Source organism: Hippichthys cyanospilos, chromosome 1 (assembly GCF_059441005.1).
Source record: "Hippichthys cyanospilos isolate Australia breed blue-spotted pipefish chromosome 1, RoL_Hcya_1.0, whole genome shotgun sequence".
Classification (NCBI taxonomy): Eukaryota; Metazoa; Chordata; class Actinopteri; order Syngnathiformes; family Syngnathidae; genus Hippichthys; species Hippichthys cyanospilos.
The window spans coordinates 6,438,037-6,464,945 of NC_142369.1; the positions used below are offsets into that span (position 1 = coordinate 6,438,037).

At 40.5% G+C, this 26,909-nt stretch overlaps 1 protein-coding gene across 2 annotated transcripts in view; it reads left to right on the plus strand.

Annotated features, from left to right (window-relative positions):
- Positions 1-2,174: 2,174 nt before the first annotated feature.
- The window catches only part of LOC148428834 (protein phosphatase 3 catalytic subunit alpha), a 62,357-nt gene continuing 37,622 nt past the window's right edge, over positions 2,175-26,909 (plus strand). For both annotated transcript variants that reach the window (XM_088411661.1, XM_088411669.1), the window contains exon 1: positions 2,175-2,512. In XM_088411661.1, the coding sequence (XP_088267787.1) occupies positions 2,452-2,512 (61 nt within the window). In that variant the 5' untranslated portion in view covers positions 2,175-2,451. The remainder of the gene's footprint in view (positions 2,513-26,909) is intronic.

Consider the following 26,909-nt stretch of genomic DNA (forward strand, 5'->3'; position numbering starts at 1 on the left):
TGAGCAGATTATGATGACACGGCAACACAAAAGACTGAAATCTGATTGGACAGAAAAGAATCCTACGTCACAGCCAAGAGAATCATTACATCCGCCACCGAGTGCACCATTTTAACCACAGCATCCTCAATGTGTAATTAGTATTCAACTCTTGTGATTCCGCTGTATGCAAAGAAGGCATGCATGATTTCAATTGGGTTGCTTCTGGTTAGCAAAGGGGGGGCACGTCGCACTTGTCTCTACCTCACGTTGCAAAATGGCAGCCTTTGCACAGGAATTGGATTAATGGAGCGCACTTTATTTTGGAGTCAGCCAGCCGGAATTTTTTTTGCAGGGAAGTGAAGGAGCAATGAGCTGTCTGAGCTTGACCAGATGCAATCTTTAGCAAAAAAAAAAAAAAAAAAGAAGCAAATTAAAGAGAGCTCGGAGGCAGTTATTGGCCTCATGGGAACTTATTGCCATGCCCTTTTTAGCAGAGTTGACGATCAATGGCAGAAGCTGATGAAGCCATCAATCTTGAGCACAATGAGCTAGGAATGATTGGAAACGCCAAGAATGCATTGCCATCGGGAGTCACGATGTGCACGTCATCATACGCGGATGGATGAATGGATGGATGCATGGAAAAAGGGGTTTAAAGGATTGCCCGGCATTTGTCCCTTCAGCAAAAGATAGTTAATCAAATCAAGTGGCTGGAATCTGCCGTCTCTTCATTTCCAGGGGGCGCATATAAACAACGCAGATTGAATTACCCGCAGTCTTTCCAAGTCTTGCAGCAGATCAATTAGAAGCAAAGGTTTGGAGACGGCCAATTGGTTAATTTCTCCAACTGGCGTACTGGCCGACTTTACTGAGTCAAATTGCATGTTGGAGTGAATTTTTCATGGGGACTTGATCAATCCCAACATCTAATTGATGTACGTAATTTTGCACATCATACAGATTTAAAAAATGTGTGTCTTCTTCGTGAAGACAAATATCATTGTCAGTAGCATGATATGAAGAGAGATGATCTTTTGTTTAACATTTAAAAAAAAAAATAGTTCCATCATCAATCTTCCTAACGTCTCAATTATTAATCTACGTTTCAGGATTTTTTTCCTTAATTATTAAGGGGATAATGTGCAACATATTTTGGGGTACGGACCAATAGGAGGGGACCACGATGAAAAAAAAAGCGGTGATGGGTTGTTTTTTCACGCTAATTTCTAGGAAATACAGTTTTGAAGCGTGAAACATAATGAAACTGAGTATTATGTTGCGAAGGTTTGATTTGTGTTTTTCTGCAAATGGGAGTTCTTACAAAAAAAAAGAACTGAATCGAGGCCTCGACCTTGGATTTTCAAAACTTATTTTATCTATGTTCAACAACAACAAAAACACACGCACAAAAAAACTCAAATAAAGAAATTTCACTTCTGCATTTTTAGCAGTAAAACATTTTTATGTTGTCTGAGGGGTTTGTTAACTTAATTACTTTCCATGTAGAAGAAATACATTTATAAACAAAATGTTATACTTGCTGTAGCCTATAAACGCCATCACATAGCTAAAGGCACTGGTAACAATTTGCACTCATGATGCACTTGTTTCTGGGTTTAAAAAAAAAACAAAAATAAAAAAAAACTGACATTTTAAGCAGTATAAATGGTATATAGTCTCATACTTGGAAAGCTCATTATTTTTTATGTACAGTTAATGTTTTTTTATAAAAAAGCATATCACATTCTCTCATCCGAAAACTCCACCTCAGTTACGAAGAACTTAGGTAACAGCCAATCAGGGCTCACCTGTTTTCTGTGTTTCGTCATGTGACGTTCACAAGCTTAAGCTTAGCTGTGATTGGTTGTTACATGAGCCTAAAAAAATCAACAAAGGTAATGAGGCGCTTGAGAAAAATATCATAATCAATTTATCAACTTTGAAACACGCTTCGATTAATCCGTTTTTTGAGCTGGTGAAAAAGTTGTTTTAAATGACATTTATAATTTTTTGTTTCATTGTTTAAACAAGCTGTTGTAAAACCTGGATTTCCTTTACGGATGTTCATCAAGTATCGTGCAATTTTTGATAGAAACAATACTGGGCCGCGGCGATGCGCGCTTTGCGCCAATAGGAGCGCTTTGTTTTCCGGGTGGGCGGGCTGAACGTACCAGCAGGTTTGCATGCGCCCTCGCTCTCCTTCTCCGTCTCTCTCCGCGTTGCGTTGAGGCAACTGTAAGCGGAGTAACAGTAAATCAGACCTCGCAGCCGGACGGAGCAGTGAAACCGAAAACCCGTAAACCTCGTCGCTGTATTTTTGGCCGCTGACAGGAGCGACTGAGCCCCCCGGCGCTGTCTTTCCTTTCCTCGGCTGGAAGCACCAAGAGACTTGTCCGGCGAGAGCGACGCGGCCAACAAGCGTTTTCCGCCTACTTTCCGCTCGAGCTCAAATATTGTTTCACACTGGAAATGTCCGAAAACAAGCCGAATGACGAGCCCAAGTTATCGACGACGGACAGGGTGGTGAAATGTGAGTACTGAATTTGCTCTTTGACATTTTTCCCTCCCCCCCGAGACGGATTCACGGTCGAGATGGTTGGCTGGCTGTGGAGGAAGAAGAAGGGTGGTGACAGCGGCTCCGTACGAGGAAGTGAGGCTCGCTCGGACTGGGTAGACCCGATCGGGCTCCCTACCGAGCCTCGTTGTCCTCTTTCGCCGATTTCGCCAGTCACCGTTGCAACCTGCAAGTATGATGTGCACGAGCGTTGCAAGGGCGACTTGGCGGCTCATTTGGCATGCACCGCCGACCATAGTTTTTTTTTTATTTTTTTTTTAACCGCGTCTTTTCTCACCCTGCAGTTGCTTGAATATTTTTTTGTTTGTTTAGGACGCGGGGGGGTGGGTTGTAGTTATTCCACCTTTGCAATCTAGCAGAAGAACGCAGCAAAGATCACAATCGGTTTGTGTGCGCACAGAAGCAATGCAGCCAGTTGCATGCGAGTTTTCCTCTCATGCTGACAAGGATTAGCCCCCCCACTCCACAGACACACTCACGCATACACACACACCTACACAGAAATCCCGATCCCCGCCCCATTTCAGTTTTTTTTGTGTCTCAAACTGAGTGTGACGTGCCACACTTTGTTCCAATCTGTCCTACAAGAGGGGGCTTGTGTGTGTGCGTGTGTGTGTGAGTGTGTGTTTGCGCACACTTGTGTTATCGAACCAGCTCAGAGTTGAAGAAAGAGAGAAGACTCATAAGCTTCAAACGGCATTTCCCCTTGAAATTTCAGTTTGTGGACAAAGTATTCAAATTGACAAATATGTGTTGGAATTCTCTCGCTAGCATAATGCTAACAAATATTGCATAACCTGCAAACGGGCTCACAAATGGTATCGGTGTCGGAAGCTTCTGTGGAGCATTGCTGGCCGAAAGATAATTTAACACTTCACGGAGGTATTTTCCTTATCCTCTGCATAGACAGTCTAATATTTCTGCAGAACACACAGTTTCTGTGACTTTTCCCATGTACAATATATCACAGACTTATGAATAGGAGGACTATTGATTTTGCTTACTTGCTGATGGGAGAAGTTAAACAACCTTGGCCATCTTATGTTGCCAATCACTTTCTGTCTCCACGGCGAAAATGACGTGTAATGCAATTTTGAAAATTTCTCTTGTAAAGCATATCTGGGAGCTCCTGAAAAATCCGCCTGCATCGTGTTGTCAAGAACCATCAACTGTGAAATGAATGCAAAGCCCATCTGGACAAATTTGATAGTGACATGTAATGTATATTTTTGTATTATACTGCCCCCTAGATGTGCACGCCAGAAGGAGCAGTACAGGGTCAGTTGAATTGATGCAAAAATCAGGGGTTTTCCTATCTGATTGTAGTGTAATATGTTGGCCTGAGATCAGCGAAAAAAAAAATGTCTGTTCAAAATCTCAGCACAGCATTGCGAGTGAGCGTACTGAAGAGTCGGTTCTTATCTGTTTGAGGTTTAGTTTACGTGAATCAAGTATTTGGAAAATTGGTCATATTTGGTGGATGGGCAAATGGAATGGGACCAATTGGCAATTTTTTTTGTGTGTGTCGAAATGTTTTTTTGTTGTTTTTTTTTTACCATAGCAACATAATAGTCAATTTTATTTTGAATTTCATGCTTCAAAACAAACAAAAAAAATATCAAACACATTTACTTTGTCTTTGTCATCGCTTCTTGGTTTTCTATCCTTTTCTCGCCTGCCTGTAAAAATTTCCGTGTTCACCAAGTGGTCCCCTCCAATGGCCTGTACCCGTTTTCTCATCCCTACTGTTGCTGATTACGTTTTTTTTTTTTTTTACTAGTATCGCAAGATCTAGTCTCCCAACATTTCCTACTATAACATAAAAAAAAGCACGTATCATTCCTGCTGGTATTGAATCGGCATCGGACAATACTCGAGGCTGTAACATCGGTATCGCATTGGAAGTGGCACCCCGAAAAAAATGTCCCATAAAAGACTCGGTCGTGAATAGACTCATTTGATTCTTCAGTCCGAAATGCAAAAGCGTGCCAAATTCTCCCATCGCTGAGCGTTAAAGGACAGACACATCATGTCTTGGTTGCTTTTTTTTTTTTCCTTGTGAATATTTCAAAAGATCACCCCCCCATGACAGTCTTCAGCTACTTGAAGGCTAATTAAAAATAGATATGACAACGATGGCTTTTGAAGAGATTTAACAATATAGTCGAGATGATCTGACGATATATTTCCCCGTGTCACGTGTTGGCTTCCAGCTTAAATATCGAACACGTTTTTGTTCACGTTCTGAAAATGCTTAATAGTGATTCCAAGTTCCTCGGGCACGAGGGATTGTTGATTGCATTGTGAAAGGTGTTTTGCTTATTGTGACAACACAGGTGCTTTGCTTTGTGTGTACAAAGCAGCGTTCCGAAATTCCTTCAGGCTATAAGTGCGAAGTCACTGGTTTGTCCGCCACTTATCTGGCCCCGCCGCAAGCGCAAATCGGAATCCGTTTGGCACCGCTCGGTGGCCTCGTGACTGAGAATGCAATAAGCAGCTTTTTGCATCATCTGTTCGTTTCTTGGTTGTGTCCCTTCCTGTTAGTTGAGTTGCTCAAGATGTCGTAATCGCAGCGAGGTGGAGCGCAGGAAACGGCACGACTTGACCTTTTCCGCTGATGCGTTTCTGATGAGACTTTCTTACCCAACAATTACAGTTTATGACAGTTCAGGCCAGTTCAGGCCACAACCTCTCAAGTCATGTTTTGATGAATTCATATTTTTTTCCCAGCAAGTATGCTATTTGTCAATTTGAAAGAATGAGGATTATTTTTACAAATTTGACCAATTAAAAGTGATAAAAAACGCTTGCTAATTTTGATGATGCTATGCTAGTGGTTGCACAAATACGCCATTTTTGGGGACTCTTGTGAAGTTATGATTTTGGAAATTTTATAATCCTGCCCCAGGCCAGTGATGTGCGCCGCCTGAATGATACCAGAAAGAAAGTAGAAAAAACAAGTATATTCCATTTTTTTTTCATAGTTTATGAAAACTAGCAAAATAAGTACCATATTTTCCGCACTATAAGGCACATTTTCAATAAATGGCCTTTTTTAAAACTGTTTTCATATATAGGGCACACCACATTATACATCACATAGAATAGAAGTTACAGTAGTGGCTGGGGTTGCGTTATGCATCCACTAGGTGGAGCTCCACTAAAGGGAATGCCAACAAAACAGTCAGTCAAACTTTTATTAATGGACAATCAGAAATGAAAAATGAAGATGATTTGTTGAACATACTATCTAAACAATGGGGGGAAAATGCCTTGTGATTACATTAAAAGAATGTTTAGATCAATGGCAAGACCAGTCATGAGTTTATAATAGTATAATTATGCTTCAATTAAATATTAATATTTTTTAAACCAAATTTCATTAAAAACAGTAAAATATATTGTTTTTTTGAAATTAAAAAACACTGTATTAAAAAAAATATTTTATAAAATGGTGCTTTGACAAAAACGTTTTTTGTGCCTTGTTCCTGTATAAATTTCTTCAAAATTGGTGCACGTATAGCATATCAAAATTTCAAACAAGGTGCAAAATCATTGTAATTGTAAAAAATACATTTAAAATACAAAACTGAAATGCGGAGGTAAAAATTCAAGATTTGACATGGCAATTAAGTTATTTTATTTTTTTGAAATGAAATGTTGTGGTTTATGCGCTATATAAGACACACTGGATTATGAGGTGCTCTGTCAGTTTCAGAGAAAATTCAAGGCTTTTAGGTGCGCCTTATGGTGCGGAAAATACGGTGAAATTCAATAAACATTCTAATCAATGATAGCAAATAAAAACAAAAATGCCTTTTCAAAAAAAAATCCTAAATTTCTAAATGAAAGTACGTCACATATGTTCATAACACAAATGCTTAATGTCCTAAATCTAGTGAAAATATCCTTTGTTTTCATTCTCATCAATTTATTAGAAATATTAAATATAATTTAATTCCAATACTGCAAAGTAAAACAAATACAAGCTGAACTCAAAAACAAAGAATTAAAAAAATAAAGTAATAAAGGCTAACAAACCTGCTGTAAAAACTCATTATTATTTACTGGAAAAAAAAAAGTCAAAAATTACACAAATGATAATAAAATCCTAAACTAACGAATGACTTTGGAGAAACTCTAGCTGAGCACACCAGCAAGTTCTGACAGCGGCCGCGCTCCAAATGGCAGTAATGGCGTTTTGTCTGTGAAGGCGCTCCGGGCTCCGCATCACCACGAGCGGAGACGGATCACATGTGACAATTTGACTTTTGCCGGGAGGCCACCTGGCGCGTGCGTGTTGGAGAGCTGGCCCTGCTGACGGCAGCAAGTGCAAACCGGCAGCCAACCAACCGGAGTCAATTTTAGCCCAGATCGTGAACAGGAGCCACGTACAGTATTTGATCCCAATCATCAGCGGATGCTCCGCTTGTGTGTCTATCACCTCGTGAATATCCGTATTTTGTTATTTCGAAATAGACTTCGGAAGTTTATTTATAGTCGGGAGTGGACTTGGATTGCTTAGAAGCGCAGTTGCTATCGCGATTTAGCCCGCATTTGTTTTTAGTATGGCTGGAGATAAACTGTAAATACGCAGATACTGTACATCGTTTCCCTTGTACAAAAGTGTAGCGCTGCCATTTTTATAATGTGCGGAAGTTAATATCGTGTGGAATTATGGGAGGGAATACTATGTTTTTAGCATTTAGTGTACAAGTACATCTTTAAATAGGTTCAAACATATTTGCAAATGTTTTTAAATGTACTTAAAAACACTTTCAAATGTATATGTAGGCTAAATGCAAAACATTAAAGCGTCACACCACGACTTATACATGCTCATACCCTGTGGAATTATGGGTAATAATACCAAACAGGCATCATAATAAAGCCGCGAAGTTGACTAATAAATAAGGATGCACAGTTAATCGAATTTTAATCGCGATCGCGATATCGACTGCCTCGATTAATTAAGCTGATCATCGGCAATATTAACTTTTTAAAAGTCAAACAAATTTTTGATTACAAGTCAAATCAAGCATTTTTCCATCCAACCACCAGGGGGCATTGTTTCGTACATGTTTGCATGACAAACGCATCTTCTTTTCTCTCCCGAATATATCGTTTACTATTCTGTATTTATTATTTTCATGGCGTTGAGTTTCTATCCTGATTCCTAATATACTATATGCATTGCTCGCTGTCAATTGAGACCCATTTTGAAAAATCCCATTGGCAAAAAATTGGAATAAATTTGGTTTGAAGTGACCGAAAAATGTCATTTTGACTTCTGATTGATTACCATTTTCTTAAAAGTAAATAATGTGCATTTTACAAATTTACATTTGTTTGCACTCAGCAAGTAAGTTAGCTGTGTTTCACTGTGTGCCAAGTTTTTGGCATGTCTTGTGTATTTGTTTGAATTATTTACTTTATTTATTTTAGTTTATTAATATTTGTAAGTATCAAGCCTTGAAGCCGTGTAAAAAGGGCAATAACGTAGATATGTTGATGAATAACGTGATTAATAATAGTGATTTCAGTATTGACCAAAATATGTGTGAGTATTATTTTGGCCATAATCGTGTATCGTGAATAATGTTTACTTAATTTTTAAATGTATTGGTTTAATGTCTGGCAAAAAAAAAACAACCAAAAAAACAACAATTTTTCTTTTTATTTAATTTTTTTTTATTAACGTTTCTGTGCAAGTTATTACCATTTGGCATAATGAGAAATAATGCTATGTTTTTAGCACTTAGTGTACGAGTACATCGATAAATAGGTTCAAAGATATTTGCAATATATTGGAATGTACTCACAAATCCGTTCAAATGTACAGTACTTGTAGGGTAAATTAAAAAAAACAAAAAGCATTTATTCCCATCACGCTATGGCGCATTGACTTGCACATGCTCATACACTGTGGCATTATGGGTATTAATCCCAAACAGGCATAATAATAAAACCATAAAGTTGATCATGTTTACTTTTTTTTTTTTTTAATGTAATGGTTTAATTTAAGCCAAAGGCCCACCCAAACATTTTTTGAACTTGTGCATGTGCAAGTTAATACCCTGTGAAAACTCCGACTCAAATACGTTCAAACGCACTTGCAAATATGTTTGAACGTATTCACAGGTGTCCCTGTCAAAAATATCGGCAGCTCCACGCTTCATTAGTACATCATCTCCCTTGAGTTAGTTTCATAGGGAAAGGAAACCCTTCATTAGAAGCAAGCTATCTAGCTTTCAAATCAATACTATTCTATATTTGACATTTCCTGTCCGCAATTGGTCCAGTCAGTACAGCGTAGACACAAGTCTTCGGCGTCACTGTGTTGCGAAGGTGCGTCCTCTTCGAACCTTCGGCGCTCATTAGATTAAAGAGGAATTAGGCTCTGTTGTGGATTTAGGGCACGGCAAAGCGACGGATTTGGCCAGATTAAGCTCCATATAGGGGGATAACGCCGGCTCTGCTCGGAGGTTGTAATCTGACTCTGTGCTTGACGCCTGCTAATTCACGTGAACAAACGGACGTGCGGCGCCAAAATGCGGAAGGAGCAGCTTGCCCGTTGATGAGATGGCTGTTTGGAGTAGCGCTTGTGGTTCTCGTGTTGTGTTTGTGAAAAAGAGGCACGCTCCTTAGAATTAAAACGTAATGAATGTAAAAACAAAACAAAACCACTTTGACTCCTTTTGTTTTTCTGTCTTGCGAAGCAGACAGACAAAACGTATGCTTGTTTGCACATTTCTAGATTGAAGCAGAACTCACTATTAATTGAATCGAATTATTTTCAATTGAAAATCATTTTGAATCAAAAATCATTTCTGAATCTAATCGTGGACCCGAAAATTGTAATCTAAATGAATCGTGAGACAGTCAAAGACAGTTTTACAATTTCATTTGCATCAAAGTGGATTATTATTATTATTGTTTAGTGATTAAAAAACAGCACTTGAGCAATATTATACTAAGGGGATGATGGATTTTGTACTCACCAACCTTTTTGAAACTGTTTCAGTCGCTAAGGTCAAATCAAAGGTCATGCTTTGATTAAGCACTTAAGAAGCCATCGCCTTTTTTGGCTCATCTGTCGGAAAATTGCATCACGAATGACAATGCCCATCTGTATAAAACATAACAAAATAAAAGCATTTAACCTCTTGCAAAGGAGTCCCATTAACACATTTTAGCTATTAGTGAATTTATGTTCCAGTTTATTTGCTCTTGATTTGAAAAGAAAACGTAATGTTCTTATCCTGGCATTAAAAAGTATTAAATTAGACGCTCTGATACCCTCAGCAACCCGGTTAAACTTTCCATTACCTCAAAGTGCCTTCTCGTACCCCCAGGGGTACTCATACCCCAGTTTGTGACATGCTAGTTTAGGGTAATGGCTTGCACGGTTCACAAGGCAAAACAAACAAAAAAAATCAACATTGTAGATTTAAACCCCCAAATGCTGAACTAGGTTATATAATTTCATTTAATTAAAGCCCAGGTAGCCTCATTCTAACATTAAAAAATGCCATTGATGCTTTGGCAAATATAGCATAGATATGACTAATTATAAAGCACTACTTTAACACTCATGGATCAACAACACAACCAAGCAGAGCGCACAACGATACTCGTGTATTCTTTCATCTTGTGGGAATGTACTTCCTCTGACGCATCATGTTAATATGATTTAGAGTCGTGTTCAAGAAAGTAAAAGGCACCCAAAGGAGGCAGAGACGGCGTATTAATTCTTTAAATAATGAACAGTATAGTGCATACTATAGTCTATGTACTGTATACTCATCCATAGCAGGCTGAACATTACTTGTAATGGAATTAGGTCAGTATGTCAGCATTCCTTGTACTGGAGTTTTTTTTTTTTTTTTTTTTTCCGAGCTGTAGCCAATGACAGAGATGTCATCTTTCGAGCTTGTCAATCTAAAATATTAATGAAGCAGGTGCCACACCTCAGTGTTTGTGTAACCTCAGAAGACACACACACACGCATGCAAACACTCCTCTGACTTTACCCTTACTATCTGGAGGAGGCTCCGTACGGGGGAAAAATACCTGTAGTGTAATTCTGCGGCGGGCAAGCCTGTGCATGCTGCTGCGGGAAATACACACACGTTGAAGAATTTCATTTTGAGAACCCTTCTCACACTTTTATGTCACTGTAGTCGTGTCAAGGAAATGTCGAATGACAAAGCTTTGATTGGATTTCTGTCGGTGGAAGTGCGCAGAGGTTTGAAGCCAAGGCTGGCCCCCTCTTGTTTCATTCCTTTCAGCTTGTTAAATACAGCATATCAGCTGTCAAAGTTGCGCTATTCCCACTTGTCCAGGAGGGGTGTAGCGCCGCATTCCTCCACTGACGCACTTTGGAGTTTTACTAGTTTTGTTTTTAATCTGCTAATGGTTTGGAGGGCTTTAATGGTATTTAGATGAGGCTGCAGTTTTTCACCAGGCAGGATTTTGTATATTTTATATCCCACAGCCATTAAGCAAATGAGCAAAAATGTGGCCAATTGAGAAAAGCCCCTAATTACACATGGCTTGTGCTCCACCATTACGTAGCGTTGTTTTTTTTTTTTTCTCCCCCGTCTCCCTTCTTCACCTGCCATTTGAAATGAGGACCCGAGGGAGAAGTTTTCCCGTCTTTCAGGTGTGGTTAGCTCCCTAAGCTCATTGTGTGGACACAAGAGAAACTCCAGCTATACAAATACAGCTGGAGGTGAGCGCAGGCCTCAAGGTTTATTTACATTGCTCGGCATTCGCTGATCACAGGCTGCCCCGCTTCCACTGAAGCTTCTTGTTCCACGTGGTGCCGGAAAGTTAGCGGCTTGACGTGCGTGTGCCTTTTCTGATGCAGGCTCACGTCGCTTAGATTTTATTTGCCAATGTATATTTCCATATGAAAACAACAGATTTGCTGCAAGGGCCGAGGCGAGGCAGCCAATCATGGTTGCCTTGTGTTGCGTCATTTTTTTGTTCCGTCTTTTGAAATGAGTATTAGGGGGAAGCCGCAAAATGACGAGACATCACTCACCGTCTCGGGTGTCCAAATTCCCATCCGTGGGCCTTTCAAGTTGAGCTTTTCTTCAATATTGTGTCTGAAATTTATGGTGTTATTTATTTTAAACATCGTCCTCAACTCAAACAATTAACAAACAAACACAATAACTGAATCAACTGTCTGATTTATATGCACACTATAAAGCCCAAATCAAATCAGGGGACTTAATAAGAAACAAAAATTTTCAACTCCTTTGTACTACCCTAGTAATTTTACTTCTAAACTTTAGACATTTAAAATTACCTAAGCAGCACCCAAGATTTTACAAAAAAAATTATAACTTGCACAAATTAAATTACAATGCATGCTCTTGCTTGAACAAGGTTTTAAAAATACTTAAAAATTAGTCGTAGGTATGTGTAAAAGAATAGAGATGGACCAATATGTTGCTGGTGCCTATCCCAGCTGACTTCAGGTAGTAGGTGGGGGACACCCTGAACTGTTTGCCAGCCAATCGTAGGGCACGTGGAGACGAACGACCATTCACGCACCCAATCGCACCGAAGGAAATTTAGCATGTCCAATACACATGCCATGCATGTTTTTGGGGTGTGGGAGGAAGCCATATAAACGCTCCATGAAAGTAGCATACGATAACTTGTTAGCCACGGTACCCGCAGAAGTTAGCCACTAGAGCAAATTGATATCAATATTAGAGCCCACAAAGCAGGAAATGGACAGTGTTGCAGCAGAGGGGAACTCGCGTATGATACACGATGAGAGCTGCACAGTGCAGTTGCCTGTTAGGGCAAACGACGGGGGAGGGGAAAATAACTCACCGGTTTTTACATATTTGCACGGTTTCTCAAAAAAACGTGACTTTTAAAACCGCGATGCGTTGATGGTTTTGCACGGGTGCGTGTTATTCACGGGATTTTACGGTAGCTTACAGGTTAGTCTTGAGTAGTAAGAAGGGAAAAAAAAGGGAGATGGCTGGTAACATTTGAGCCAGGCCACTCAGCCTTTCCTGCCCACGTGGCAGGAGGCGAGATGAGGACCTGGCCCACTCGCTCAAAACAAACTTTGCAGAGGCTGAAAAGAGGCAGAATCGTGACCGAAGCGCATGTGTGTTGTTGTTGTCAAGGCAGGACTTGGTGCCTATCTGCAGATCTGCCCTTGATGTGAAATTTCATTAGCGCCACGCGCCCATTCACTCCTGGTATGTTCAATTTCTCTGCTTTGCAGTTAAATGAATTTTGCAGCAAAGCCGCATGTGATAAAGTGCGGTTTGCCGTGAGCCCTAGGCGGAGCGCAGCGTCTCAACCCCTTTGGAAATGAAGCCCACTCATTCAGAGTTGGCCTCCACAGTTGCCAGGCAATCACATATCTCATCAGCCCGCCTTAGAGCCAGCCTCCGTTAGCCAGATTGTGTGGAGGTTAGTATGTCCCACGGCTCCCATTGATTATTCTTCTTTGCCTGTCTAAGCGTCGCTAGGGAGGCCTGCATTGTACGCCGCAATTGTTTGATCCCCGATGCTGTCTTACTCCATTTTAGAGTAAAACCAGTCAAGCTTGTGTCTCGTGTGTATTCCGGCAAGCAGTGACACCCCTTCATGAAGATACAAGGAAACCTCGGTTCACAAAGCGATTCATTCCCAAACTGTGCACAAACTCCTAACGTTTATGAACCCAAGAAATGTTTTCCACTGAAATAAGACAAGTTCGACCCAAGCGCTTCTCAAAGAGGGAATATGTAAGGGCAGTTTGGTGGATATGTGAAATTTTAACAGGTTTTCTGCATATATCAGGAAAACTAATTTAATGCTGTGACAGTAATAGTTTTCTTTTTAAATTAAGAGCAAATGAATTGGAACATGAATCAAGAGCTTGACAAGTTGGGTTAAAGTGATTCTTTGGCAAAACATATGCCTGTGTTTTGTTTAATTTTGTACAGAGGCACTTTGTCATCAGCGACGCAACTTTCTGGCAGATGAGCCAGAAATAAAACAGATATTACATAATCTTCTTGCAGTTGCTCAATAAAATATGCCTACAAATACAACAACAAATGCTGTTCCAAAGATTAACCCAGACATGGCTGGCACATTTTTTTTTTTCTCCATGAACATTTTTTTTTTTTTTGCACTATTCGGCGGCACTTGTCTAAAAAGGAAACAGACAGCGCAAACAAATTTATTCAGTGTGTGTAAAATGACAAGGAAAAAGTCAATACCCTCTCGAACAGACCTGTACTATGTTGAATCAAATTGTAATCTGATTCGAATTGAATCGTTCAACTTTCAAATCGAATCCCGCTTGAAGCATTTAGCACCCCGTGTACCAAAGTGAACTATATCACGCAGCACTGTTCAAATGGTAAAGTGGAGAGGATGCGGAGCTCGAGTGGATGACTTGCACCTTTGCAAAACCTGTGCAAAACCTATCTGTCAGAACCGCGTCGTAATAGCGAAACGCCCGTCTCCCCGTATAGAATGTAATCCAAGCCTTTCGAAGGAATGCAGTAAGCTTTGGGCACAGCCGAAACGAAGTACAAATCAGCCGGCCCGCCCGCAGATAGTATAGTGCACCTAAGTGATTTGAAGCCAGTGCTCGGGTTGCAGTCGGCCCAGGAAAAATCCGCGTGGCCTCCCCCCCCCCATCCCCAAAACCGCATTCATGGAAATTTTCCATCATGTATACTTCTTGAAAAGACAGTACGCGACATTATCTGGGAGCTGCATTAAGCCGTCTTTCATTTCTGTTTGTTTTAGAGCCAGCCCTTCTTTTGAGCCCAAACAGATGGCGTATACATAGAGGCCCGTCTCTCTTCAGCCTTATTTGCTTTGAAGGAAAATAAATACTGTGTGTTGTGAAATAGCAAACTACTAGGGCAGCTACCATATGCTCTATTAGTCTTTACAATGAAGGGAATTGTTTGGAGGAGCATATTTAAAAGGCAGTTCAGAAACATTGACTGCTTTTTGTTTGCTCAAAGGAGTTGTCTGACGCCGACCAGCAGACGCACAATGGTCGAAAGCCCCATTCGCGGTATCCGAACAAGTCCGTAAGTACGTTTACGTGACACTCGAGAAAGAGGAAAAAGTGAAAGTGACATCTTTAGAGTGGCCGTTTTCGGGCAGAAGAGCAGACGGTAATAACGCTGTAGCGGCTACAAGAAGAAATGACGAGTGACATCGGGGGCTGCTGTCGGGTTGGTTGGTTATTTCAAGTGTGAGTGTCTGGGTGGGACACAGCAGCTCCTTGCAAGTGTTCTCATTTCGAATCCCGGTGTCTGTGACGTCGGCTCTTCTTGCCTATGTGCGAGGGAATTCCTGTAACTCTGTCGCTGACCAAGCGACGGATTGTAACTCTAGAAACCTGTAAGCTAGGCTAAGTCAAGCTAGCTCCTCATTTGTAAAACACGTGGCTTGGCCTCTGACAATTGCTAGGGCTGCAACTAACGGTGACTTTCATAATCGATTACCATAGTTTTTAGACTATAAGGCGTGACTTTTTTCTCATGTTTTGAGCCCTGCGGCTTATAGTTCAGTGCGTCTTATGTGTGTGTTTTTTTTTTGCTGGCCACCAGCAAGCAAATGTGTGTATCTGTTCGAGGTGTCAATTTATGGAACAACTATCAATAGAACTGAAAAGATGTGAATCAATGGCTGTGCTCAAAAAGAGTTAAAACAATATATTCTTAAAAATATATATGTCTAAATTTAATAAGAGAATGTATAAAATTTTGGGTAAATTTGTGATGTGTAAGTTTTATATATAGTACAGAGTATATGTGATTTTATTTATGTATTTATGATTGTATATGAATTATGTAGACTGTGTTATTATGTTCACGAAAATAAACTATCAAACAAAGGGAGACAAAAAAGATGCTATTGAAGTATTGATTTCGATTTTGAACTGCTATTTAACTAACAGATGTCCATCCATCAACCCATTTTCTATAAATATGTTGGGACTAAACATGCAGGCATTTTCAGTCTGATAAAGAGAGGATGTTGCTGTTGGCAGACAATTCCAAAAATATGAAATAAAAAAAACTATAAATGTCATTTACCCTCTTTTTTTTCGTAAACATCTCATGTTATTACCTGCGGCTTATAGTCCAGTGTGGCTTATCCGTGACAAAAATCATTTTATTGCTCATATTTTGCTGCTGCAGCTTATATGCCAGTGCGCCTTATAGTCCGCAAAATGTAGTAACCTTTCGATTATTTTGTCAATTAATGGATGAATTTGAAATTTTAAATAATAGAACAAGTTTTTAAAATTAACTGCAAAAAATGGTATTATTTGGTTGCCAGTATGTAAAATTTCAGAAATTAGGCAAAAATGCTGATAATAAAATCGTTATTAAAAAAAACTGTTAGTAAATTAGGGTTTTACTTGCACACTAACGCTGCTTATTGTCCAACGTTTTATTGTTTTAAATAACATATCAGGCCATGTCAAAATATATATTTCATAAATGCTGCAGGCCACTGAAAAGTGGATGGCAAGCCCTAATTGGCTCTCGGGCTGTAATTTAAACACAATACTCAAAACAATTATTCCATTACCGAAAATAATGATAATTATGAAAAATAATTGATCAGCTTTTGAATAATTGCTTATCCGTTTCAACTCTAATAATTGACTTAACGTTTGACAAAAAGCAAAGAGAATTTTTGTGGACTCAATAAATAGTCATTTGCATTCCTGTCTGAGGGTGTTGCCACAAGCGCACCCTGGGTTGGAGCAGGTTTTGAAAAATGGTTTAGTTATACCTTTCTAGTTTAGTTGTCATGCTTGCGCAACAATTTATCTAATATTTGTTTTGTGAGGCGCAGCAGGATACAGCAGTGGCCAAGCAGCGCTAATGCTAATCTTCTTTCGGCTAAAAGCTATCATCTATAGTACAGTGGTCTTTCTTCACTATTTCATTGCTTGTTTAGTCATTTACTAGGAGTTCTGTGAACATTCACTAAGCTTGCCAGGAACCGAAAGAGACTAGCGACTAGCACCAGATACTGGTTTTCTGGACCAGAATTGACAATGAGACAAGAGTACCAATTTCTCTCTCAATCTCCAATGCTAGTGCATCGATGTCTCGTTCTCGACCGACCTCCAGAAATCTTGGTCTGGCTTGACCCTCAAAATTCTTGGTCTTGCTCTCGATACTCTTTATTCTCGATAATGTATTGGTATCGGTTAGTGCGTTGTATCAGTTGTGTAATATCGGACTGGGGGGGTGGGGGAGGTAGGGTTAGGGTTAAGGTGAGGGTTCTCAAAAGCGTCCAGAAGCGGCGCCAAAAAAAAAAATCAAAGATCAAGCACAAACGTATGAACTTTTAAACAAAATAATTTCCAAAACATTATTTCTGATCCCCACACCAGTACCTGTCCGCAGACCAGTAGTTGGGGACCGCTGTTCTAGACTACACAACAAGCTCACAGTGTTAGCGACCCTGCACGAATGAGTTGCAGAGGCAGACAGAGTTTGGACTCAAAAAATCCTTAATCGCAGTGATAAATGTACTGGCTAGCCACAGGGATCAGCGCAATGACCTGGGCAGCAACAACCTGGATTTTCGAAAGAAGGCCCCAGCCCCGTGTGACGTTGGTTTGTTCTGACTGAACGGCGTTTCGCGAATGTGACGCTAACCACCTTTAATCTGGTGGCTGTCGGTAAAGCCTGCACAGATGGTGCCTTCTGCATAATACGCTGCCAGTGAATTTGGAAAGTGCTCTCTCTGCAGTATGGAGGTCAGCCTGGCGACAGAGGAGGATGATTTACTCTACAGTCCCTTTTAGCCCACAGGGCTTGCATAATCGTAGCTACTTCAGGGGCTCCGTCACAGCTTCTCCTGTTGTATGGTGCACCACCGGGGAGCCGGTAATGGCGAGACAAGGTGTACGTGTTCGGTTATATCCGATGCTGACTCAGAATTCCTTTGCTTGTTAGATATACAAGTCGTTTATCGGCCACACCTGTCATGCCCCCCGCCCCCTTTTCAGTCCTTGGCTGTTGGGTACTCCTGGCAGGAGACGGAGAAGCTGCCACGCCCACACGATTATGGCCCTGATACAGCCAAAGGCATGAGAGGTGGGCGTGGGCAAGGGGGCTCAGGAAGCCATGGTTAAGGGACAGGGGATTTTTTAGCACTCTTGTTGTCTTGGCAAGAGGCAGGAGGAGGTGACAGGCTGTGCCATCCCATTGCCTCGCCACCTGTCCTCTGAAAAACCACTGTCTCTATGCCAGAAATAAAAGCCAACCTCTAAACACGCATGCTTCGATGAAACGCAATTTTTTTTTTTTTGCTATGCTTTAGTGAAATGCTTTCTCACATATCTGAGGGTGCTCCTCCCTCATGCTTAGCAGGGCTTGCCCCAATTAACAGACCGGCGTGATAGTTGGAGTTCGGTATTTATTTATTTTTTCTTAAGGACAAGCAGGTGTTATCTTCAGGCTGAAGGCTTGTCGGTGTTTAATTTGGGTCATCTTTGGGTCCGGTATGCGCCGTCCATTAAGCGAGGGTGCAAATATAGACCGACCTCACCCCTTCAGTATGAGCGTTGTAATGGCAAAGGAGAAATGTCCACAACTCAGCTGCCAACGAGCCCTCCTTGAGAGGCGCGATCACGCCCGTTCATGCTTATTATGTTCGAGCAAACTGTGAATGAATCCAGAAAATAGTGGAGTAGAGAGTGCAAACCTTTGTCTGTGGAATAGACAAGCACTTCTCTAATGGGTTTAGTAGTACACATTAGGGTACATAACGGTACTTCGGGAGGTACATGAGATTTTCACAGGGTTTCTGCAGGAATCGAAAAGTCAAAATCGTGCAAGCAGGAAGGATTACAAAGAACTCTGTTTTGAATTAACTTCAAAGCGGTGGCTCCTTGACTTATCTCTGCAGGCCCGGTTGAGACGTCCCCCTCAAAAAAACAAAGAAAAGTGCTTGAGACAGACAGTATTAGTGGTAATTAAAACCATGACTTTTTAAAACCACAGGAAACCATCAGACTGCTTTATCAGCCCTTGCCTATTGGAAGCTTTGTGATGAGAAATCCGGCTGAACTGGACGTGGTCAGGCACGTCCCCCATCCCCTGTCACTACAACAACAAAGACCACTGGCTGGGCTCTTCAGGGTTAGTGGGGGACATATGTTGGCAATAGAACTGTGTTGTCGGTCCCTCCCACTACAAGCACCAGTTGACAGCTTGATGGAGAATGGCAGGCCAACTCACAAAGGTGGTCTGTGTATGTGCAAAAGACTCTTTTTGCCCTGACAGGAATACAACCGTTCCTACAAATCCCTCACTTCCTGCTGGCTGTTTCATGCCGTCAAATGATAGTTTGGCGTCATATTGCATAGATGGAAAGACAGCTTTTGTATTCACGACCCAGTACTATTTTGCACTCCGTTTGTCTCCGCAAGGGTAGCACCAGCAAAGTTACTACTTTCAGTTTTCAAGAGTCATCGTTCCGTCAGAGCAGAAGTTGAGATGTGAGTCCGAATCAGGGCTGTGGTACAGTAGTCTACACTCGGCCTCGACCCGGACTCAACATGTTTTTTTGTCGTCTTAGACTTGACTCTGACTCCTTTGTGTTTGACTTATTCAGTTGTTTTTAGGGACTTGATTGGGTCAAGCTATAGTGTGTTCCTTCAAAAGAAATCAAGTATTTCACATGAACAAAATTAAGCTGTCTGCAAGTGCTAAAATGCAGTCTTTTTGTTTCACACGTCAGCCAACAGTTGGATTGTAAAATTTGGTTTTAACAACCAAGAACTGGCATTAGCCATAAAGTCTTAAAAAACAAACATGAAGCAACCTGCTTGTTCTGCAAAAAGACTTTTTCAGCCATAGTCAAACTTTTGTGGTCGTGAAAATAGGTTTGCTCTTGATCTTATCAAGACTTGGACTCGTACCTTGTGGACTCGCTTGACTTGGACTCTCAGCTTGACTGACTTGACCCTTTGTGACTCAAACTTACCTGGCTCAATTAAAGTTGTCTTGACCGTAGCCCTCCTCTGAAATATTGCTGCTTGAATGCGTCAAAATAGTACTTGCAATTTATATACGGTCGCTGTATCACATGAGTTTACCTATTTCAAGTGGACAAGGAAAGTATTTGCCACATGCTTCACTATAACTGCATTTGCATTTCTTTCCACTGCAAGCTGCTTTTAGTTTGAGGATGAGTAAAAGCTCTAGACTGAATAGAAATTCAATTAAACAAACTGGGCCAAACTCTTCTCTCATCAACTGCCACCAATCATTTCCAGCTAGTGCCAACCCTGCAGGCTATACACTGCAATACAGTTCACGTTTGGATGTCCTCAAAATCGTTGTTAGTCGAATTCCTGCCATATTTGTCCTGAAATTAGTTTTCTTAAGATGAAGCTGTCTCGCTCTTAGGTACCACTGGCTTTCTTGTTAGCGTTTAGGCAGACCTGTGCCCCGTCTTCCAGATCCTTTCTACCTCCTCCATTGTTCTGTTGCTGCTATGCTCCAAAGCTGATTACAGCTCCGTCTCTAATGAAAGCTAATCCTTTGTCACGGTATTGTGGAGGGAGGGGGCGGGCGCAGACCTCAGCGAGGCGAAGCCAGCGGGAAACGTCTTCTTCAGGACCTGTCAGATTGGCTTTCACAGGAAATGCCAGAGTGTTATCCTGGCTACAAACCTGCGAATCTGAAAGCTGCTTTACAGAGACGCTGACCTTTTGCTCCGCTTCTTAAACTTGTCATATTTCGCAAGTAGGATCGGAACGATCTTTAATATTTTCATTCGGAATGAAAGTGGCTTGTTAGCAAGTGCAGAGCTTGGTCCTAAAATCCTTGCGCGCTTTGAGCATCATTCTGGCCTGAGCTTCCCGCACCGCATCTGACGGTGAGGAGGCAGTGCCAGCATCTGCTTCCAAAGTGGACTTAACTTGTGTTCAGCACAGAAAACTGCAGGAAAGCCAAGCCAAGTATCTCTTTAAGGCAGTTATGCACAAACTACAAATGATAAGTTTGATCGGGCTCAGGAGTAGCGTGCTTGTATCCAAACTGGAAGATTATGGGCTTGATCCCTGACCCTGGCGACCACATTGAAGCATCCTTGGGCAACATATTGAACCCCCGGTTCCGACTGATGCTGTGCCATCAGTCGATGAATGAGTACTTAACTTTCAAGGAGGAAAAGTGCTATATTAATAAAAATGTAATTTACCTGTAAAATTGATTTAAATTTAGTATACATTACTACTGTCTGAATTGCCACCTGTCACTTTTACAAGTGTAAGATAATCTAACATTAATATAGCAAACTGTTTTGAAATTGTTCGCAATAAGCTACAGGTGTTAGCTTGTTACAATTGGTGAAAAAAATACTAGACTTGCTACCAAGGCTAAAAAGTTCACTTATATGTCCTAGCATGAACGGGTTTCTGCTATGTACATGACTACCTAAAACTATCACGCCTAACATGTCTTGGTTTCTGCTCCGATGCTACTTGACAAAGCAAGAAAAAGGTTTTTACCGTTGTCATTTTATTTTGAAAAACAACATCATGTTTATTTTCTTTTACTGCGTGGCATAATAAGGCCCAACATGGTACCTCGCGTAACTCTAAATTCGGACTTGCCTGTATACTGTAAAAACGGTAGCTTCAAAGTCCGCAATGACATGGTATGGGATGAGATTTCATTTCACAGACTGAACTCTCAGGCGTGCGCCCTCTACCCCAGCGTCACTGCTGTCATATATGGCAGCTGTGACAGGGGTCCCTGGCGGCCTCTAACTGTGTCATTGATCTGCTGCCACTGATGGCTCGCCGCACGCACCCTATCTCCAGCAGGAATCCACTGCAGGGACTTCCCTCACACAGTGACCACTCAGCCCCCACTTACAGTATTTCCTGCCCCCCCCCCCCCCCCCCCCCCCCCCCCCCCCCCTACTTTGCATACACGGCGCCTCCCACACTTCTGTCCTCGCTGCACTAATTGATCGAGGGGATTTCTGATCATTCCGCCAGCGTGCACTCTACGGTAAAATCTGTTGAGCAAACATCGGGATTAACGGCGGACGTTCACCCTCACATGTCATTCGGGTCTCATAAGCACTGACGGCTTCTGCCGGAGCTTGATGGGCCTGACAGCTGTGCCACAATGGCTTGTCCAGCTTAATAACTAGTAACAGTTTGGATGGCTGTCATTGACAACAGAAGTATTCTTTATTGTAGAGGTTTTCGCTATTTGGAGCTGGCCACATCCACCAAATTTTCAGCCACTCGTTGCTCGGAAAGCCGTCACGTAATAAACGATTATCCGGCCGTGTACTCGCCGTCTACAAATGTTTGAAAATTATGTGTCTTTTATCACCAAACATAACCCTTTTTATGAATGAAAGTATGTTTAACTTACAAAAGCTTTCGGCTGCACGAGTAAACATTTTTGATTGGCAAGCACATTCAATTGTACATTCTAATTTGTTTGATTGTATTTGCAAATTTCTTTGAACATATTTGTAGACTACATGCTAAAAACACTGCATTTATTCTCATAATTTCTGCAATGATTTATGCATGCTTATACCTGATATCAAACGAACGTTCAAGCGTACTCATGTAATGGCGGCCAAAGGCTAATTTTCCAAATTAAATTTGTATTAGGCTGACATTTTGAATTTTGGCTTTACTTCACTTATGGGTGGTAAAATAATGCTGTTTTTAGCCTTTAGTCTATTTATACGTTTGAATGTATTTGCAAGTCTGTTCAAGTGTATTTCCAGATATATTCAAAATGTTCTTCTAGGCTAAATGCCAAAACCAGAACATTCATTCCCTTTTATTTATCCTGTATTGATTTGCTAAACAGACATATTTTCGACTGTATTGGTATAATATAGGTCAAATGCTAATTTATTTATTTATTCATTTGCTTTTTTTGCTTAGGCAAGTCAAAACCCTGTGGCATTATGGGGGGAAAAATACTATGTTTTCGGGATTTAGTCTCCAAGTATGTTTGAACATACTTGCAAATACATTCAGAGGAGTTTGCCATTCAAAAATATTGGCAGCGCCGCACTGCCTTGTATTAAGAATGTTGGACCTTATTTTTGACTTTTTAGTGATGAAAAAATGATAAAATAATATTCATCTTCTCAGCAAGGCTAATGCTGTAATCCAAATTCGAAACAACAATACCATTGTGATTACAACTAGGAAATACCTTGTTTCCACGATTTTGTTTACTTAGCATCACAGAATGTGTGGCACATATTTGCGACTTCCATTTTTTTCTCAACCTTGAAACACTTTGGTGCGTCACATAATAAGCTTTGATGGATAAAAGATTAAGACTTTGACTCCGCTGGGCTGTTTCCGTGGCAACGCGCTTCACTCGCTTTCATCTAATATCTCCTCACCTGCTTGCTGACGCCTCACAAAGAGCTCGCATGTGAGCCGCAATGGTCCAGAACTGTTAGCAATACGCTAACAGGCACTAATAAATGTTATTGATTATGACATTGACTCCAGGTCATTCTAATTAATTAAAAAGGCTCTTCAATTTCTTACCATGTTACAGGGGAAATTACATGATTGACGTTTACACGAGGGTTTTTCCTGGCTCAAATTGAAGCAGGGGTTTCTGGTCAATTTGCACATGCCGTCTTTAACGTTGTTGTTGCCACCTTGTCAAGACATCCCTGATTAATCAAAAACCTAAGCTGTTTACGTCGTGCTTGTTTTTTTCGGAGGAATCAGTTCTTGCAACAACCAAAGAAAAAAAGTCCGACGTTTGCGCCTCTTCTTTTTCTCACCACTACATCGGTATCAAGTAATTAGAATAGACCGAAATCAATTTTACATGGCTGGTATTTAAACTGATTATTAGTAATAATAATTTTTGGCATAGGGGAAAAATTGGCGACAAAACTCCAAACACCAAATCTTTATTTTGTCAAATTGTATTTAAGCCTGTTTCATAAAGAATTTTTCAGATTTGCAGAATCTTCATTTTAATTTCTTTATTTTTCATGTAAAATTTAGACAACATTCAACGTTGTTGTCAAACAAAAGGTTTAGAGAGCACGCACGGTCATCAGCATGTCTTAGAAAAGTTACATGAAAACTTAAACATGTAAATAGCACTGTAAAAATCACTATAATTTTCTATAGTAACTATGACTCATTAAAAGTTAATTGAACGTTTAAGCAAACAGTTTCCTGAAGTTTAAAAAGAAAAAAAAAGGTGGATGCCTATATCGGTACCAATAATCATACCCGGCCAGTAATCGCTCCACATGTAATGATCAAATATTAAAGATTAAACTGTTTTAATTGATTTATGATCATTAGGCTGGGCAAGTATGGGACTCAAAATCTTGACTCCCCCCAAGTCATTTTGATCACGATCTTAATACATTTCAATCAAAGTAATAAACCCAACTAACATTTATTTAAAAATGGATCAATTTATTCAAAAATAAATCCTGTGCAAAATATTCAGATCAGTTTTGACATGAACTTATCATTTATCGCTTTTGCAAAAAAAGTAGCTAGTCAAAACTTTTGCATAACAATATGACGTAATATAACATATGATATAATAACATGACTATTAATATGTTGCCACTATTCTTCAAAATGCCAAATATCTTTGCCGATAATCTGTGTATCCCTAATTGTAATAAAACAATTGAGATTCTGGTCGGATAGCAGTTTTCATAAGTGCTCTGATTATGCTTCGATGTATGGCTAACAGCATTTCACAGCATCATCCGGCGCCTGTCTGGTTACTGTACGTCAGCAAGCATCAGCGCAAAGTGCTAATCCCTCGCTTGACGTCTTCCACAATAGATCGCACCCGGGCGAAAAAAGGCGTCTCTTTATCCATCCCGGTTGTCTGATTGTCAGTGTCTTTTTCCAAAATAAGACAAGGTACAGTAAGTGTTCTCTGGATGCGTTATTATTGCATTCAGCATATTGACGGTTGTTGAATATAAATGACTGTGACGTTATATCTCAAGTGATTGCTAATTTCGCCCCAGGTGCCGGAATTTGGCGCATGAATTAAAGCTTGCAACGGGCAAATAAAGTCGTGCGGGAGGGCGTATTACCACTTTGGGGAAGGTAGTCATCTTTGATACTGCTCCCTCGCGGCACTTGTGTTCACTTCCCGTTTGCGTCTTTATTGCCTTCGACGCTCCCAGCAGCCCTTCTCTCGGCTTTTTCTGTTTTCTACCTCAGCCCATCCGTGCAGGGCACCTGCTGCTATCCCCCGCTGAATCGCATCATTCCCTAACTGCGCACAGATGTAATCAGCTCACTCAAAAACACTTAGCTACAAAGCTTCGCTCTGCCAAGCGTTTTGTTCGGGCCGACTTCCATCACTAATGCATCATCAAGTGCCGCACGCAAATTTCTAAGTGGCCTTTTGGCCACCAGCACTCAAGCCTGCCTCCCCAATAGTTTAGCAAGTGCTCCCATTAAGTTTTACATTTATTTAATAGACCGGAAATAGTTCCACCATTTTTGTTTAGTCGCTGCAGTCGTCAGCTAAATGTTGTACATGCACGGTCTTGAATTAAAAAATAAATAAATAAAATGAAAAAAAAACATTTGCTTATTTTTTGGGTTTAGCTAAACAGTATGGGGAACAAATCAAAAGATAAAAAAATCTCAACTTCACAGATTGTTTTTCTCAGTATATAATGGTGTTATTCAATACAATTGAGACATTTTTTTAATGCATCAATTGGCTATTGTGCTGCTCCTAGAAGATAGATATATCATCAGTGCAGCACTAATATAAGTGTTTCAACATAGTGTTGGACAATATGGGCCATAAATAAAAGCTCAATTTTTTTCAGTCAGTCTGGACTATTTTTAATTGATTTTGATCGGGGTAATAAACACAACAATATATATATATATATATATATATATATATATATATATATATATATATATATATATATATATATATATATATATATATATATATATTTATTTTTTTTTTAATCTAAACAAGGTATGATTTGTTAAAAGGTTTTTTTAAACCGTGTGCAAAATGGTGAGACAACAATAATTCATACTAATTTTCATAAACTTATTCATAGCTTGTGCAAAAAGTAGCTATACATAGTTTGTGCATAACTTGCTTAAAGATCTGCAACAAAATTTATATTTGGCACATTGGCAATTCATTTTTTTAATCAAATATGAGTGTTATGGTACCCATATTTCTAACCAGGAAGTGAAACATCTTGTTTACTGAAGCTACACTTCTCACCCCCTTCATTATGTTCATTGCTGGCTAGCCACAAAACATCCAGACAGCATTAATGTTTATACTGATTTTAAATCAGTTTTAATGTAAACTTTGCTTTAATAGCCTGTACAAAAAAAAATCTGCTTATAACTTACCTAATAATTACTTATAACCCATCCAGCAATCTGTTCCTTTTGCAAAACTTCAATCTAGCTCATTTTCAAATCATCGATCTTAAGAATGACTAATTTACCCAATTAATTCAGTTTAGCCCAGCCCTACTTATGTGTTTATTGTTACTCAGTCTTCCCTTATTTGTTTACGACTCTACTCAGAGATATGCACAAGATTTAGTTTTTTAACCTGCACAAATTCTATTCTATTCTATTCTATTCTATTCTATTCTATGTCCTTCAATAGAAAACGTGACTCGCTTTCAGGTGAGTAGCGCTTTCTTGCCTACTCAAGGCTCTTAACAGAGAGTTTCATTATCAAAAAGCCCCCCGAGTTTTTCTTCTCCAGTGAATGGATGAGCCTCAGTGTATTCAATTAGCATATGGAGCAATTCCTCTCAAGCTATAGTTCCGATCACGCTGACTAAGCTTCATAAGAGAACATCTAAACTCATCCATTTCTTCTTGGCATTCAGAACGGACGTTTTGTTGCGATTGCGTCAAGTCCGGCCCGGTTGGTGGAGAGTGACAAGCCGAGCGTCGCACGTCCTTCGGGGCCACGGCACCACGCGCCGTCAGCTTTTTCACCGGTTCTCATTTGGCCGTGAGTTCTCCGGCTCTTAGCGGGGAAATTACTGCGCGCCTGCGGTCTTTAACTCGCTTCATCTCTCTGATCAATACACTGACAACGTCGTTTTATTTCATCCGAGGCATTGCGCCTCAGCCGGGTGCATTCCGACTGCCGCTATCTCACCAGATTCAAGCCCGCGGTGCAGCCCGCCGTCCACATCCGCAAAGGGACGGATGGTTGAATTAATGCGGGCGAGGCACTAATGGAGCATTTGAGAGCCACGCTTCAGGTTGTTCGAGGCACACGCAAACTGATGGGCGAACGTA